General features: G+C 39.2%; 1 protein-coding gene and 3 non-coding genes across 4 annotated transcripts in view; all 4 read right to left on the bottom strand.

The window, feature by feature from the left end:
- LOC141326076 (uncharacterized) overlaps positions 1 to 19092 on the bottom strand; it is a 214985-nt gene that overhangs the window by 169789 nt on the left and 26104 nt on the right. Inside the window, exon 3 of the mRNA XM_073834775.1 lies at positions 12592 to 12600. Within this exon, the coding sequence (XP_073690876.1) occupies positions 12592 to 12600 (9 nt within the window). The remainder of the gene's footprint in view (positions 1 to 12591; positions 12601 to 19092) is intronic.
- On the bottom strand, positions 3495 to 3613 carry LOC141326763 (5S ribosomal RNA). The gene has a single exon (XR_012354113.1). It is a non-coding gene; the product is annotated as a 5S ribosomal RNA (ribosomal RNA).
- Positions 16362 to 16480, bottom strand: LOC141326798 (5S ribosomal RNA). Its single transcript, XR_012354147.1, has one exon. It is a non-coding gene; the product is annotated as a 5S ribosomal RNA (ribosomal RNA).
- LOC141327851 (5S ribosomal RNA) lies at positions 17762 to 17880 on the bottom strand. Its single transcript, XR_012355123.1, has one exon. It is a non-coding gene; the product is annotated as a 5S ribosomal RNA (ribosomal RNA).

Genomic DNA, 19092 nt, shown 5'->3' with positions numbered 1-19092 from the left:
TGAACCGAGCCTGAGCGCAATTACCCCCGCTGGCCGCGCACTCAAAATCCGGCCGAAACACACTTACGTACGAGATAACGGCGAAAATTTCTTTTTCTAATATCCTACCTAATAATTAATAATAATTCATCTATGCCGTTCATTGATTTTCACTTGTATGTATCAGTGAGTTATTACGGAGAGTGAAAGAATATGAACGTTAGTTAAAGAATTTGCAGCTTTACTGGCAAACTACAATTCCCGTTCATCAATAAGGAGAGAACCAGACCCATTATAAACTTAAATATACTTTACTGAATTAAATTATTTGAAAAGTGTTGTGTTGGTAATTATAGGATACATTTGTAGACACAGAATTTTGTCACATTTGTTTTGTGCTCCGACGCGGTTAGCGCTTAAACTATGCGTACCGTGCCCGAGCCCAACCGAACTGCTCTCTGACCCACCTCTTTCAGCCGGGACAGGGTCAGCTAAACGAAGCACATAGCACTTACACAAGTCAAACGAACCGGGCTTTGGGCACGGTTTAAAACGTCTAGTGTGAGTACATCCTTACATACTGCGACATACTGACATAATGACATACTGGTCATTTATTTCACCCGTACGTTTGCGCTTCACAGAACGTGCAGGCAAAGCATAATCATGATCCATAACTATGTTATTGATTGAGGTATAAATACTAATATAAACGATATTAATATAAATATAATAGTATCGATCAACACTAGCTACTACTTTTTCTTCTTCATCTCTTCTTTGCTTCTGTTCCCCTTTGTATTTGGCGGTTCCGCAAGAACTTAGAGAAACTAGAGGGGTCAAAGGTTACATGACGCCATAGATGGGCGACAAAACGGAAATAAAGAAACGGCCCGTGTCTTCGAATTAAACTATAAATTTCTCGGGATTTGAAAGTTCGTGGAAACTGTCGGGATAATGTAAGTACACAACTAAAAAATATATATATAACAGAGATATAGTGATTTTTGCTATTTTCAAAGCTGAAAAATTACATATTGTACCTTTAAAATTTCTGAATTTAAAACCCATATTCCCGGCCCTCTTTTAATTTGGTTCCAGTCCATTCCCATAGAAATCATTTTATGGTCACTAAGGCTTGTTTCTTTAAATTTAATATTACCAATAAGACCTTCCATATTTCTAGTGCATAAAATCAAATCTATTCTCGTTTTACACATAAAGTTCCCCACCAATTGTCTTCTACTATATTCTTTTGTATTCTCATTTCTTTCCCTCCATACATCCACTATATCATATTTCTCCATCAAACCTTTCAGCTCTCTCCTTCCTTTGTCTGTTTTAAAGACCATACCCTCCGCCATATCCAACTTGCTAAAAACTGTATTAAAGTCCCCCATCATAATTACTTCTTTATACTTTTTCAAAAATTCTCCTAACACCTTAAAAAATTTCCCCTTTTCATTTTCTTCTGTTGGTGCATGGATGTTTGCCAATAAAATTATTTTTCCTTCATACTCCATTTCCACCATCATACATTTTCCTTCTTCATCTTTGAAAATAGTTTTACATTTTATTCCACTATTCCCTTTTATTAAAAAAGCAATCCCTCTGCCTTGTTTTTTCACTCCGTTGTTGTACAGAATCTTCCCATCCCATCTTCTTTTTATATCAGCCATAACACTTTCTTTCCAATTCGTCTCTTGAAGTAAAATCATATCATTCTCTTTGCACATTTCTTTCACTTTTTCGAATTTCTTTGTATCTAAAAGTCCTCTTGCATTAAAAGTAACAATTCTTAAAAACATAAAAAAGGTGAAGAAATATTTAAAACCAATCATTTTAGTCCATTTCTTCCAGATCCCTTAGAATTTCAAACTTGTTTGCACTTTCAGTCACATCTTTTAATACCTTTTTCCTAGCAGTCTCTATATTGGGTTTTACCTTAATTGTTCTTCTTCTTTTTGTTGATGTTCCTTGTTTCTCTTTTTCCCATTCCTCATCATTTACTTTTGCCTCCATTACTTCCTTGTTCTTTTGTGCACCGATTTCTCTTGTGTCCAAAACATTATGTAAGCTCTCAGTCAGTTCTGATTGTGTCCATAAATCGCTGTCCCCTTTCTCCTCTGTTGAATGCTTGTTTCCTTGTTCTTGTTCCATCCCATCCATAAGTCTTTGTACACTGTCTGTAATTTCCATTTGTGTCCAGGCACCTTCATTCTGTTGAGGTTGCACCGTCTGTTTGTCCTTTATGCTCTGCTGCTGTTCTGCATCCTTTCTCATAATTATCTCATTTGCCTGTGCATCTGTTGTTCCCTCCTCTCGCTGTTTGTTGTCTCGTCTATGCATCTGCACGTTTATTTGCTGAATTTCCTCCTCCTCCTCTTCCTCCTCTTCCTCACTTCCAATCCAACATTCACATTTATTTAAAAACTGTCTGCAATCCGGGCACCTTACCGCATTGCAGTCCCTCGCAAAGTGCCCCCTCTCCTCACATTTAAAACACTTAAAATCTGGACAGTCTTTCACCACATGTTCGGGGCTCATGCACAGCCTGCAGGTTTTAATCTGATGACTGTGCATCACCCTAAAATACTGTGGGCCCTCTGCTGTCTCTATTCTGGTGCTGTATGGGAGGGAGGCTACTTCCTTAGGGAACCTGGTTTTTACAAACCTTGTCCCATCTTCGATGTCTGTGCCCGGATAGAGTCTTCGTTTTATTTTTGAAAGGGGACAAACTCCCCAACCTTCCAATTTATCTAAAATTTCTTCGTCAGCAACATAAACGGGCAGATGCATAAACGAAACAACATAGTCTCTATTTTGGAGTCGTTTGACATCACAGGTAATCCCTTTGATAATCAATCCATCTGTTAACAATTCATCATCTTCTTCCCGTTCAAGCGTTACCTCATATTCCTTCGTCTGTTTTGGTCTCACCGCCAGAATCCTTCCATCTCCAATCCGCTCCGTCACTGCTTTTATTATATCAATCGCCCTCACCTCTTTAGCTTGACCTATTTCCACAGTAACTGTTGCTTCTTTCAAATAAATTCTTTTCCCATTGTCCTTCCTTGCATCCTTCTCTGACTCTTTCCCATCTCGTTGTCGTTTGCTCAGTCCGATGTCACTCGCCCTCTGTCGTCCGTCCGCCATTGCCAAGTCTGTTGCCGTAGATCCGTCCATTGTTAAACAAAGTAAAAAAAACGAAACAAAACAAAACAAAACTAAGAAATTCCTCCCAAACAGCACAGGCTGCTGGGAGGAAAACTTTAACTAACAAAAAAGACTAACACTTATGAAACAAACTATAAATTAACACAAAAACAGAGTCAAACAAACAAAAGTAGGGGAGAGCCTTCCTCTCCCAACTGTAGCCAACTCACTTCCTGTAGCTCTCTAGCGCCTCAGGTGGGGGTATGGCCATAAGCGAAGGTTGCTCCAAAAAGTGGGCTATTTAAAGATCAGCCTCCGTAAAAGCCAGCATATTATATAAATAGTGAAGAAAAGGCAAAAGCTTACAGCACCTGGTATTCCCAGGCGGTCTCCCATCCAAGTACTAACCAGGCCCGACGCTGCTTAGCTTCCGAGATCAGACGAGATCGGGCGCTCTCAACTCGGTATGGCCATAAGCGAGGGTTGCTCCAAAACGTGGCCTATTTAAAGATCAGCCTCCGTAAAAGCCAGCATATTATATAAATGGTGAAGAAAAGGCAAAAGCTTACAGCACCTGGGGCCTCATTTATAAAGACTTGCGTAGAAACCATCCTTGGTTTTATCTAAGAACTTTTCTGATTTGATCGTAAGAGCGATTCAGAGAAACGAACGTACCACGAAATCCATGCGTACGCCAGTCATTCGGTTATAAATCACAAATGATCGTGGAATTGTGTGCAGCTGAATGTTCCGCCGTCGAAACGCCCCTGCTTAATTAATCAACATATAAAATGAGCTCATTCCTAAAGCAAAAACTCTGTGACAATGGCAAGTAAAAAGGAGCGCAAGAAATCAAATTATAGTGAGGCTGAATTATCTGCAATACCAGGCATTACCACAAGGAAACGGTCATACGCAAAGCTGGAATCTGACGTGGAGATAAGTACTTTTCCACGTCAAAGACGGGTTTTATAAATCTGTACTTTGACGTAGATTTGATCGTACGAACACTCTAAGATCAAATCAGTGCGTAAGAAAGTTTGGTAACACTTTCTATGAAGCCCCTATTTATAACACATTATAACGGTATTTCTAAGGCATTATAATAAATGCATAATGCATTATAAGAAACCTTATAATATGTTATACCATCTCATGAATAATCATAACAACAATTATAATACATTATAATACTTGAGTATTTGAGGTTATAACTTTTAAGATTATGATCATTTATAACACACAATGAACGGCATATTAAATCTTCTTAATTTATAATGGACTATATCATATTACATTTATTTTTTACATTATATTACGTTTTATTTTGATGGTCCCCTAAGTCTATTGACTATAAGCTTAAACTTTCTAACTACATGCCAACTAACACTCCTTAGAGTATTAGTAGGCTTAGGTTATGGTTGGGCTAGGTAGAATGTTTATGTACTTGCAAAGTTACTTATAATATAACATAATAGTTTGTCTTTTGGGGAAACATCGAAATTTAGTGTTAGCATATATTCAGCATAATAATAATTACTGCTAGTTGACATGCAGTTGCAGAGTTACTTATCAAAAGCTGTCTGAAGGGTACCATCAAAATCATCAAACTGTTCATATTACACATTTATCTAAACTGATACCTGATCTTAGGGTTCTTTCGGAAATATTATTATAATTACTTATAAGTGGTCTTTGTATGCTTTAAGTAAAGTGACATGAGAAACATGGCAAGATATGAGACTTATAATACGTTATAACTATGAGGAGGTAATCATTCTCTTAAAAGCTATAACCACAAAAAAGTACAAATTATAATACATTAAAACTGTTCTTATGAATACTCATGAGATGATATAACATATTATAAGGTTTTTTATAATGCATTATGCATTCATTATAATAACTTAAGAATACCCTTATAATGTATTATAAATACGGGCTTCATAGAAAGTGTTACCGAAAGGTTTATAAATGAGGCCCCTGGTATTCCCAGGCAGTCTCCCATCCAAGTGCAACAATCGGCCTTACCAGCCGAGCTACAAGACTAAAATGGGGTCAGATTTAACTGTGAGAGATGACTAGTGGTTAAAAGAATGAGACATAAAAGAAGATTGGTTTAAATAGATTTGGTTTATTTACAAGGTTCACATAAAAGACTTTAAAACAACACGATAAAACTAGGTAAACTCTGTTAAAAGAATACAGTTCATTTGTCCATACCCTAAAAACAGTCCAAGAATCCCAGTGTGTTGATAAGTCCAATGTGAGTGTCCACCAGTGTATATACAATCCACAGAAAGTGTATTCCAAAGTTTGCAGATGGTGAACGGAAAGGTGAGCTCTAAAATTAGCAACTCCTCAATAAAATGGCCTAAAAAAACATGTAAAACACTTAAAATTCTATAATACATTTAAATGATTGTAATAAATAGAGCGATAAAACACGTCTTTCTAAAAGCCAGCATATTATATAAATAGTGAAGAAAAGGCAAAAGCTTACAGCACCTGGTATTCCCAGGCGGTCTCCCATCCGAGTGTAACAATCGGCCTTATCAGCCGATTTACAAGACTAAAATGGGGTCAGATTTAACAGTGAGAGATGACTAGTGGTTAAAAGAATGAGACATAAAAGAAGATTGGTTTAAATAGATTTGGTGTATTTACAAGGTTCACATAAAAGACTACCTCAGGGGTCTGAGGGTGTTTTGGGGCCCTGAAGAAGTTTTGACATTGTGGCAGTATAGGAATTTGCCACAGTGTATTTCTTTTTCACACTAGTGTTTTTTTTTAATAAAAATAAATAAAATGCTCAGAAAACTTTCTAATCGGAACTACCCCGTGAACCGGAAATAGAGGACAAGAGGTGATTAAAAGGGAGCCGGACGCATCCGGAAGTGCTGCGCCATAGACTCGTGTATTGCAGAGTGAGTACCTGTGTGGCCTACCTGCCATGGGACGGAGTGGTTGTTTTGCACGCTGTTGATATACCAGTGTGGAGTTTGGAGAACATTGCGACACGAAGCTTTGGTTTTGGATGTGTTTGCAACGATCACAAACTCGCTGTAGTTGGAAATGGACCGAAAAGAGTGAAGCTTTCGTTGGCATGGTAGCCCTACGTACACCTCTCTACGGATTCGGGTCAGTGCCTGGTTATTCTTGCCACACACACACACACACACACACACACACACACACACACACACACACACACACACACACACACACACATTTACATACGTTGCCACAGTGTCATAGTTTTATGTGCATATTTAATGTATGTGTATAATGTTAACTATGTATATTCATGTATTTACGTGTTATTTCCTTTTATTTTATGTGTTGTGGACGTGGATCTTCAGGATCTATGGCGCAGTCTCTGGAGGACTGAACGCGCTTGATGTCCGTTTTTTCACACATATATATATTTTTTTTCCTTTTTCCCCCCATCACTTGGATTAAACGTTTACCTTGCACTTCAACATCAACATTTGGACTTGTTCTCGTAATTTTTGTGTGTTTTGAATAACGGATGGAACTTTCACACTATACCGGGTTTAAACCATGTTCATAAATGTGACAGGATTAAAAGCCTGTCTGGCGCCCGAACTCTATCATTAAATTTTTTTTTTGTGTGAAATAATTTTTGTTACGTGACTTGGCAAACTAAGAGACTGTTTTTTCCTAAGCGGATCAGTAGGCTGGCGGTAAGGACACGGGCCTGAAGTGCGGAGGACCGGGATTCGAATCCCGTTAGAATTAAGTTTTTTTTTTTTGGAGCATGGCGACCACCGTCACAGATTGGCGCCCGAACAGGGACTTGAAACCAAAAGTTTGAACATTTTTTATACTGAATGTGTTCATTTTGTACATTAGGTTGTACCTGTGTTTTGGTATTGGGACATTTTGTGGTTGACATGGCTGGTGACACTGTGATTTATTGATGACTGTTTGGAGTTAATCTGAGTGTACATAGGTAATTAATGAAAGTAATTGCTTTACACTGTGTAAATGAATTGTGAAGTGTGAATTTTGAATTGGTAAAAATTGCTTAATGAATAATACACTGACATTCATACATACTTTTGACATACTACATTTTATTATTTTTTGTTTAATATTTCTGTGCATTCACAATATACCATACACAGTTCCACAATGGCAGAATCCAGTACTCCACAGAGCACTCTTCTGGACTTGGAGGTACCAGATCTACCAGAAGTAGCCACTCCTCTTTGGCCACCTCAAGCCCCTCAAACAGGTATTCCTACTTTTTGCCATACCCCAACGGTTTTCAGTAATTCTACACTACCTAGACCTCATGTGCAGTTTGCATCTTCTCCATTGCATAGCAGCCTTCCAGTCCAGATTCATTCAACAGAACAGCAACATATAGTACCAATACCTATGCAATTATGTACCCCAACCCAATCCTTTGACATGACCTCCACTTCCCATTCTTTGTCAGCATGTCAGTATGAGCTACCAGGAACTCTCCCGACACCTAGCAGAGAAATGGGACAGTTAACTTTGCAAGTTAAGGAAAACTGGAAAACTATACATGAGTGCATGAACAAGCATGAGAAAACTGTGTCTGAACTCACCCAGGAGTTACGATCCAGTACATCTACTCATAAACAGGAGAATACTGCTATGATTGTTAAATTGGAGGAAGTCAAGCAGCTTGTAACGAACACTGTATCTGCACAGAAACAACAGATTGAGAGTGAGGGGGAGAAAACCGTTAAAGCCATTGAACGGATTGTTACAGATGAATTAAAGACAGTGGTAAGTACTTTAACATCACAAATGCAGTTTCTTGTTCGGCAATTACAGTTGGAAGTGCAACAGGACATCCACACTCTTCATAAGTGCTTCCAAGACACTCATGAAGAAATGCTGAAAGAAAATAATCAGGTGATTATACGCACAGACAAACTTGCTGCAAATTTGTGTGACCTACAGACGAAAATGGAGACCAAATTTGACATTCAGGAAAAAAACATCGCTGACTTGAAAGAAAAAGGCCCTACTTCCATCAATATAACTCCTGATACAACCACTCCAGTACTCAAACCTATGTCAACTCCCATACCTGCAACCGTTGCAAAAACTGACCACATCAGAATAACATTTCCCACTTTTGGAAGACCAAGTGATGATCCTGATCCATTACTCTATGTTACCCGTTGCCAAGATTTCCTTGCTTTACACCCACTTACAGATGAAGACATTCTAGCTACTTTTAGAACTGTTCTATCAGGCACTGCCCGTGACTGGTGGGAGGTCGCCAGAAGCACAGTTCACAGTTGGACAGACTTCCAAGCTGCTTTCCTCACTGCATTCCTTGCTGAAGACTATGAGGATGAATTGGCAGAACGTGTCAGGAAACGGTTACAGGGAGACAAGGAACCCATTCGAGACTTTGCTTTTAGTTACCGTGCATTATGTAAAAGATGGAAATCTGACCTAGTTGAAAAAGACATAGTTAAAATGATACTCAAAAATATCAAGCCATATCTTGCCAGTCACCTCCGTGGACATGTCAGTACTGTGGATGAAATTGTACGTCTTGGGCATCAACTCGAAAGAGATCATGAACAGCAACAACAAGGTGAAACCAAACTTACAAGCAAAACCGGTTCAGTATCACCCAAAAGAACACCACTCACCCCACCCATTGTCCAATGTTGGCGCTGTAAAGAATTTCACCACCCAGGTAACTGTTCACACTATGCAAACTCCAATCAACCAAGTCAGTCTTCACAAGCAAGTCATCAGCCATCTCAGACACATGCAAACCGACGAACCCACTATCCAAATAAGCCGTCCAGTAATGCAGTTTCGGCTATACCTGCAAAAAATTCAATTACCAAACAAAACAATACCACAAATTTCCCAGCGGCCAGTTCTTCAGGAAATTTAACCTGCATACCCCAACAACTGATTGTACCCCTTAGCCTTGGCTCATGGCAAGGTAAAGCTATAGTTGATACTGGAGCAAGTTACACCCTGATTCACGAGTCTCTGTGGAGAAGTCTGGCCCCTGTACACCCTGAACTTCAACCTTGGACACGTGGACCCCTCTACCTAGCGAACGGAAATGCTGAAGTCCCACTTGGATGGGCCAACCTTGAAATACACCTTCACGAACAAACTTTCACTATACCTACTGCTGTTCTTCCCACGCATGCCCTAGCATATGCTATAGTTTTAGGATTGGATTTCATATTCTTCAGTGGATTACAACTCAATGTCATTGACCAAAAATATTCATTTAAAAATGCTCCCACTGTTGGATATCCATTCCAGCCAGGAGATGCAAGCAGGCCACCACCCAATGTTGGTTCATTACCCAAATACACCAAACCAACGTTCTCACTGATGACATCTGTTCCCCCTCCTGCACTTCTACCGGTACTACAAGCACCTGATGATCTGACATTAATCAGAAATGCTGTGGACTCGGCTCAGTTATCACCAGATGGAAAACAGACATTACATTGTCTTATTACCAATAAACCCCAAGTATGTACACTCACTCTGGGACGGACCAACATCTTACAGCATACCATTTATACAACCTGTCAAGTACCCATCAAACAGAAACCCTATCGCCTATCACCAGTTAAACAGCTTGCCATGGAAGAGCAACTGGGAGAAATGCTGAGCCAAGGAATCATCGAACCTTCACATTCCAGTTGGGCTTCACCGGTTGTCCTGGTTCCTAAAAAAGATGGAAAATTCAGATTCTGTGTTGACTACAGAAAGCTCAACTTGGTCACAGAAACTGATGCGTATCCACTACCCAATATCACAGAAATATTACAGTCACTATCAGGAGCAGCGATGTTCTCTACAATTGATTTGAACAGCGGATACTGGCAAGTCACCATGAATTCCACCAGTAAGGACAAAACTGCATTCATCACCCCTGCTGGTATATATGAATTTAATGTTATGCCTTTTGGTCTTAAGAATGCCCCCGCCACATTCCAGAGACTCACGGCACGGAGAGAGTCCTGGGAGAGCTGAAAGGAAAATTTTGTTTCGTGTACATTGACGACATCATAATCTACTCACCTTCCATCACACAACACTATCATGACCTTCAAGCGGTGTTTCACAAGTTACAAATTGCTGGACTAACCATCAATCTGAAAAAAAGTAGATTCTGCTTACGGGAAATTAGTTTTCTTGGACACATTGTAAATGTCAAAGGTATCACAGCAGATCCCAGCAAGATCCAGGCCATCCAATCATATCCTGTACCAACAACCCTAAAGGAAGTACAGAGATTCCTTGGATTGGCTTGATGGTATCATCGTTTTGTACCAAATTTCTCAAGTATTGCGGAACCACTCAATGCGCTGAAAAAGAAAGGACATCAATTCTACTGGACAGCCACATGTCAACACGCCTTTGAGAAACTTAAAGCCTACCTTACCTCATCACCCATTCTTGGACATCCTGACTTTCAAATCCCCTTCATCGTCTACACTGACGCTAGCAACTCTGGACTAGGTGCCATTCTTGCACAGCGAAACCAATTAGGAGAGGAAGTTGTGATTGCTTATGCAAGTCGAACACTTACAGGAACAGAACTCAACTACACTGCAACAGAGAAGGAATGTTTAGCTGTTGTCTGGGCTCTAGAAAGATGGCAACACTATTTAGAGCTTAAACAATTTATAGTTGTAACCGACCACTCTGCCTTACAATGGGTTATGAACTCTACAAAAACCACCAGTCGACTACTGAGATGGGTCTTAAGATTACAGAAATTCAACTACATTATTGAATACCGAAAGGGAAAACTCAACGTAGCACCGGATGCACTCTCCAGAATGTCTCCAGTCACCAGGTGTAACTTGTACACAAGTCAGAAAGACATAGACCTACCTTGCACAGTTGTAAACATTTGGGAAGAACAACAAAGAGACCCCGAAGTAACCAAATTACTGCAAGCGCTTGCGGAAAACCAGGACCTGGAGAAACAGTATGAAGTAATCAATGACAAACTCTACCTGAAAACATGTCAAACAAACAACCAAATACATTACAAAGTCTACATTCCTCAAAATCTCAGAAATCTGTTTATTCAACATTACCATGCCAGCCCACTTAGCGGCCATGGCGGAATCTTCAAAACATACAAACGATTACGTGACGTGGCTTTCTGGCCAGGAATGTGGACGGACGTGAAGCATCATGTAAAATCCTGCATCACCTGTCAAAAATCAAAAAATGAAAACCAAAAACCAGCCGGAAAAATTCAACAAACCATCACAACACGGCCCAACCAGATGTTAGGTGTTGACATCATGGGACCCCTACCAAAAAGCAATAATCAAAATGAGTACCTGCTTGTCTTCATTGATTATTACACTCGTTGGGTTGAACTTTTTCCTATGCGCAATGCTACAGCTATCACCATTGCCAAAATCTTCAGAAAAGAAATCCTAACTCGTTGGGGTGTACCGGATTTTCTTATTTCGGATAGAGGTGTACAATTCATTTAATCTGTTTTCAAAGAATTATGTGAAAACTGGAACATCACACCAAAACTCACCACTGCGTACCATCCTCAAACCAATCTCACGGAAAGAGTCAACCGCAACCTGAAAAACATGATGACTGCATATGTAGAAGACAATCATAAAAAATGGGACCACTATTTATCTGAATTCCGTTTTGCGTTAAACTCCGCAACACAGGAAACCATTGGACTATCACCAGCAGAGCTCCAGCTGGGACGAAAGCTCCAAGGTCCAATGGACAAAATCCTGCAGGATAACACTCTGTCACCGGATGCTGCTGCTTATGATGTAGTTCATCACCTCCACCAATTACAACTGCAAGCAAAAGAAAACAGTCAAAAAGCAAAGAAAAGGCAATTAAGGAATTACAACAAGAACAGGAGAGAAGTAACATTTAAAGAAAAAGACAGAGTGTGGTTACGAAACTTCCCACAATCCAGTGCACAACGAAATTTCAGTGCAAAATTAGCTCCCAAGTGGAAGGGCCCTTACCGTGTTCTGCAGCAACTAGGTCCATTGAACTACAAAATAGTCCTTGAAGACACAGGAGAAGACATTCGGACAGCCCATGTCTGCAACCTGAAAATGTGTTATCCCACTGCGGAGGACTTAGAGATCCAAGGAAAAGAAAAACTACACAAGCTTTTCCAAGACTCTTCTGAGGAAGACGAGGAATTTTTGGGTTTCTAATTGTATCTTTTCTAGGGGGGGAGAGTGTGGCAGTATAGGAATTTGCCACAGTGTATTTCTTTTTCACACTAGTGTTTTTTTTTTATAAAAATAAATAAAATGCTCAGAAAACTTTCTAATCGGAACTACCCCGTGAACCGGAAATAGAGGACAAGAGGTGATTAAAAGGGAGCCGGACGCATCCGGAAGTGCTGCGCCATAGACTCGTGTATTGCAGAGTGAGTACCTGTGTGGCCTACCTGCCATGGGACGGAGTGGTTGTTTTGCACGCTGTTGATATACCAATGTGGAGTTTGGAGAACATTGCGACACGAAGCTTTGGTTTTGGATGTGTTTGCAACGATCACGAACTCGCTGTAGTTGGAAATGGACCAAAAAGAGTGAAGCTTTCGTTGGCATGGTAGCCCTACGTACACCTCTCTACGGATTCGGGTCAGTGCCTGGTTATTCTTGCCACACACACACACACACACACACACACACACACACATTTACATACGTTGCCACAGTGTCATAGTTTTATGTGCATATTTAATGTATGTGTATAATGTTAACTATGTATATTCATGTATTTACGTGTTATTTCCTTTTATTTTATGTGTTGTGGACGTGGATCTTCAGGATCTATGGCGCAGTCTCTGGAGGACTGAACGCGCTTGATGTCCGTTTTTTCACACATATATATTTTTTTTTTCCTTTTTCCCCCCCATCACTTGGATTAAACGTTTACCTTGCACTTCAACATCAACATTTGGACTTGTTCTCGTAATTTTTGTGTGTTTTGAGTAACGGATGGAACTTTCACGCTATACCGGGTTTAAACCATGTTCATAAATGTGACAGGATTAAAAGCCTGTCTGGCGCCCGAACTCTATCATTAAATTTTTTTTTTGTGTGAAATAATTTTTGTTACGTGACTTGGCAAACTAAGAGACTATTTTTTCCAAAGCGGATCAGTAGGCTGGCGGTAAGGACACGGGCCTGAAGTGCGGAGGACCGGGGTTCGAATCCCGTTAGAATTAAGTTTTTTTTTTTTTGGAGCATGGCGACCACCGTTACAACATGCCTTGACATTTGTGCTTTTTCAGCATGTTAAAAACATATTAATATCCTAAATCTAAATACATTGTATTTAGCACAAATTGGACTACAAAAATATGTAAGAAACATGAATGTACACTTTTAAGTTTTTGAGAAAACAACGTTTATGCGTGCATATTGAAAAACTAAATTTTTGAAGTCACTGAAATAAGGTCATCTAACACATACAGAATATTTGTTCTCGGGACTTTCGAGAACTGGATGTGGTAGGCTAGGTTGTTTTCTACCAAATGATGTGAAAATCATCTAGTTCACTTTTTTTCACAAAACAGTATATAGATTTAAATTTCTGAAGACACTTTTTGTTTAGAATGGCTATATGCGAGGAGGCGTGAATCATCATGAATAATGCTGTGATTCACACCTGAGAAGACAAAGACCTGCATAATGACCCGCATAATGAGCCATTCAGTCAGATGTTGACTGAGAGGAAACAACAGAAAGAATAAAGGAAAAATGAAAGGACAAAATAAATATATATTAAGTTTGAATCGTATTTTGAATATATTTAACTATCACACAAAATAACTTGAGATTCACTTGTGAGTGCAGTTAAACTTTTTATTAGGAACAAAAGTGATAAACAACACAGAAGTCAAGATGTCGTGGGTGCACTATCCAAATCACTTGCAGGAAACTTGAACACAGGAAAACGGGGAACAGCAGAAACTGCAAAGAAAACAAGTAGATGTGAGCAACACAATGATCTGACAAAGACAGAGCTAATATGGAGAAAACACATACACTACCAGCCAAACTTTTTTTATTATTAAAAGTTTTTTTTTTTTTTTTTTTTAAGTGAGCAGTTTTTTTTATAGTAAACCTATTTCACAAAATTAGATAATTATTTTTCTTTAAAAAAGAACCTTTGACTGGTAGTGTATAGCATATAACAGTTAGGCAGAGTTAGGCACAGTTAGTTAAAAACAGTGCGAGATAAATACAGGTGTAAGGTTTGTAATGAAGTGATACAGGAGAAACCAAACATCTTCTACCTTTCATACAGATTACTTAAAAAGAGAATATTAGTTTTTTATTTGAATTGGTTTATGTAAAAGTAAACATTTCAAGCTTTCTACAAGTATATGCATTATGTCTGTGAGGCATGTAATCACTGAGATTTAGGTTGTTTCATTTATGTGTCTCTGAAAAGATATAACAGAGACAGTGAAGGCAGAGTGCGTGCCCTGTCTGTTTTCTTATTTTCATTAAAGCACAGTGTATACAAATAAAAATATACACTCTACAGTTTCGAATGATGTATTGGTTGTATTTGTACGATCAAAACTGACGGAGAATTTTACATTCTTTTCGGCGTTATTACAAAAGCGTGCCTCAAAACGCGCCGGCGCGTTTTTCGACCAAAGTTGGAACATCCTGTCATCATGAGACATTTAGATGCAGTGAAATGAAACATACTTTATAATGTTTCACTTTGCTGTAGTCAGGAAATACAGTTGGCAAAAAGTCTTAACTGGTAAAATGTGTGCACATTCTGTCACAGTAACAACTAACAAGTATAAAAGAAAAAAACTTACTTGTGTAAATATCTCCTCTGCTGGTTGACGCCGAGTCTCATATAATGTTCATCTTCTGAAGTAAGTTTTATTCCTGACAGCCCGTCTTCTTCCAGAAAGGACTAAGTTGAAAGAAAAGAAACTGCTTTCTCCTTTGTTTACTGTGATGTGGGCGTCTACTTTTGGCGCGGCGCCCTCACGTGGACGATTTGAATATGAAAAGATAGAATCGCTCTTGGGCGTGATCTAATTAAAACTAATGAAGCAGACAAGAGAGAATGGACATCGTGTTGGTTTCATACGGATTACTTTATCACAGAATATTTGATTTTGATCAACCTTACTTCATTTGAAATTATAGATATCAAGCTTTCTCTAGATCAGTGGTTCTCAATCCTGGTCCTGGGGGACCCCTGCTCTGCACATTTTGCATGTCTCCCTTATTTAACACCTGATTGAGATCATCAGCTCGTTAGTTCAGTTCATGGATCTCTCTCTTAATGAGGTGATAATCTCAATCAGGTGTGTTAAATAAGGGATACATGCAAAATGTGCAGAGCAGGGGTCCCCCAGGACCAGGATTGAGAACCACTGCTCTAGATATATTGCTCATGTCTCTGTGTTGTATATTGGCTGAGTTATAGTCTATTTTAATGACGCGTTTCTGAATGAAGATCACGGAGATCAACGCGGCAGACAGCACACCCTTTATGTTTTCTTTATTTTGTAAAATCACAATATTTTTTTGGTTTTGTGAGTATATACAAATAGAAGTAGACCCTTTACAGATTCGATTGATGTACTGCTTTTATCTGTACAATCAGAAATGACCGAGTAATTGAAGTTCCTTTTGGCAAACTGCCACAAAACGCGTATACGCGTGTTTGGATCCCAGGGGGTTAAAACAACACGATAAAACTAGGTAAACTCTGTTAAAAGAATACAGTTCATTTGTCCATACCCTGAAAACAGTCCAAGAATCCCAGTGTGTTGATAAATCCAATGTGAGTGTCCACCAGTGTATATACAATCCACAGAAAGTGTATTCCAAAGTTTGCAGGTGGTGAATGGAAAGGTGAGCTCTAAAATTAGCAACTCCTCAATCCAACAGTTTGGTGACTGTCCTTTCTTTGTCATGCTGCTCTCTTATACAGTTGTACTTCCTGCTTCCTGTCATGTGTCGAGTCACATGACAGGCCAACCATCCATTTATTAAAGGCACACACACACTTAAAATGTTAAGAGTAATAAAATGGCCTAAAAAACATGTAAAACACTTAAAACTCTACAATACATTTAAATGATTGTAATAAAAAGATCGCTAAAACACGTCTTTCTAAAAGCCAGCATATTATATAAATAGTGAAGAAAAGGCAAAAGCTTACAGCACCTGGTATTCCTAGGCGGTCTCCCATCCAAGTAGTAACCAGGCCCGACCCTGCTTAGCTTCCGAGATCAGACGAGATCGGGCGCTGTCAGGGCGGAATGGCCGTAAGCAAGGGCTGCTCCAAAAAGTGGGCTATTTAAAGATCAGCCTCCGTAAAAGCCAGCATCTTGTATAAATAGTGAAGAAAAGGCAAAAGCTTACAGCACCTGGGGCCTCATTTATAAAGACTTGCGTAGAAACCATCCTTGATTTTATCTAAGAACTTTTCTGATTTGATCGTAAGAGCGATTCAGAGAAACGAACGTACCACGAAATCCATGCGTACGCCAGTCATTCAGTTATAAATCACAAATGATCGTGGAATTGTGTGCAGCTGAATGTTCCGCCGTCGAAACGCCCCTGCTTAATTAATTAACATATAAAATGACCTCATTCCTAAAGCAAAAACTCTGTGACAATGGCAAGTAAAAAGGAGCGCAAGAAATCAAATTATAGTGAGGCTGAATTATCTGCAATACCAGGCATTACTACAAGGAAACGGTCGTACGCCAAGCTGGAATCTGACGTGGAGATAAGTACTTTTCCACGTCAAAGACGGGTTTTATAAATCTGTACTTTGACGTGGATTTGATCGTACGAACACTCTAAGATCAAATCAGTGCGTAAGAAAGTTTTATAAATGAGGCCCCTGGTATTCCCAGGCGGTCTCCCATAAAAGTGTAACAATCGGCCTTATCAGCCAAGTTACAAGACTAAAATGGGGTCAGATTTAACTGTGAGAGATGACTAGTGGTTAAAAGAATGAGACATAAAAGAAAATTGGTTTAAATAGATTTGGTGTATTTACAAGGTTCACATAAAAGACTTTAAAACAACACGATAAAACTAGGTAAACTCTGTTAAAAGAATACAGTTCATTTGTCCATACCCTAAAAAGAGGCAAACTCTGTTAAAAGAATACAGTTCATTTGTCCATACCCTAAAAACAGTCCAAGAACCCCAGTGTGTTGATAAGTCCAATGTGAGTGTCCACCAGTGTATATACAATCCACAGAAAGTGTAATTCAAAGTTTGCAGGTGGTGATTGGAAAGGTGAGCTCTAAAATTAGCAACTCCTCAATCCAACAGTTTGGTGACTGTCCTTTGTTTGTCATGCTGCTCTCTTATACAGTTGTACTTCCTGCTTCCTGTCATGTGTCTAGTCACATGACAGGCCAACCATCCATTTATTAAAGACACATACACTTAAAATGTTAAGAGTAATAAAATGGCCTAAAAAACATGTAAAACACTTAAAACTCTATTACATTTAAATGATTGTAATAAATAGAGCGGTAAAACACGTCTTTCTAAAAGCCAGCATATTATATAAATAGTGAAGAAAAGGCAAAAGCTTACAGCACCTGGTATTCCCAGGCGGTCTCCCATCCAAGTACTAACCAGGCCCGACGCTGCTTAGCTTCCGAGATCAGACGAGATCAGGCGCTCTCAGCGCGGTATGGCCATAAGCGAGGGCTGCTCCAAAAAGTGGGCTATTTAAAGATCAGCCTCCGTAAAAGCCAGCATATTATATAAATAGTGAAGAAAAGGCAAAAGCTTACAGCACCTGGTATTCCCAGGCGGTCTCCCATAAAAGTGTAACAATCGGCCTTATAAGCCGAGTTACAAGACTAAAATGGGGTCAGATTTAACTGTGAGAGATGACTAGTGGTTAAAAGAATGAGACATAAAAGAAGATGGGTTTAAATAGATTTGGTGTATTTACAAGGTTCACATAAAAGACTTTAAAACAACACGATAAAACTAGGTAAACTCTGTTAAAAGAATACAGTTCATTTGTCCATACCCTAAAAACAGGCAAACTCTGTTAAAAGAATACAGTTCATTTGTCCATACCCTAAAAACAGTCCAAGAACCCCAGTGTGTTGATAAGTCCAATGTGAGTGTCCACCAGTGTATATACAATCCACAGAAAGTGTAATTCAAAGTTTGCAGGTGGTGAATGGAAAGGTGAGCTCTAAAATTACCAACTCCTCAATCCAACAGTTTGGTGACTGTCCTTTGTTTGTCATGCTGCTCTCTTATACAGTTGTACTTCCTGCCATGTGTCTAGTCACATGACAGGCCAACCATCCATTTATTAAAGACACATAGGCTGCGTTCGAAATCGCATACTCAATGAGTAGGTTCTTAATTTCAAAAAGTACTTACTTAACGAGCGCCAAAAGAGTACGTACTCTACAGCCAAATCTCGTTGAGTATGGATACGATCCGAACATCAGCTGCCATGTTGACGTTACCTTCTTCTTCTTCTTTAATCGCCGTTCACTCCTACGGAGTATTACCGCCACCTACTGTACAGTTTACTCACATGAATGAAGAGGATAATGAATCTGCGTTGGCGTTACCATGCGACCTGTGACGTTATACCAAGCGCAACAATTTAAAAGGTATCACTGACAGGTGCACTAACACCTGATTTCATCAGTGGTTATACCACTTTACTACAAGAATGTTTGCAAGAAAAATCTATGCAATAATCTCATCCAAAAGGAGACGTCGAGCAGCTGCTCGAAGATCTCACCTTTGGAGAAGACTGTTAATTCTACAATCAAAAAATGTAAGTATCAATACTTAAAAATTTAGATTAAATTAATTGCATTGCTAGCTCACTCCTACAATTATGTAATGTTGATACATGCTGACCAATAGTAAATAACAT

This window comes from Garra rufa, chromosome 2, assembly GCF_049309525.1.
Source record: "Garra rufa chromosome 2, GarRuf1.0, whole genome shotgun sequence".
Taxonomy (NCBI): domain Eukaryota; kingdom Metazoa; phylum Chordata; class Actinopteri; order Cypriniformes; family Cyprinidae; genus Garra; species Garra rufa.
Note: the sequence above shows the minus strand (reverse complement) of the source record. Positions and strands in the feature narration are given on the sequence as shown.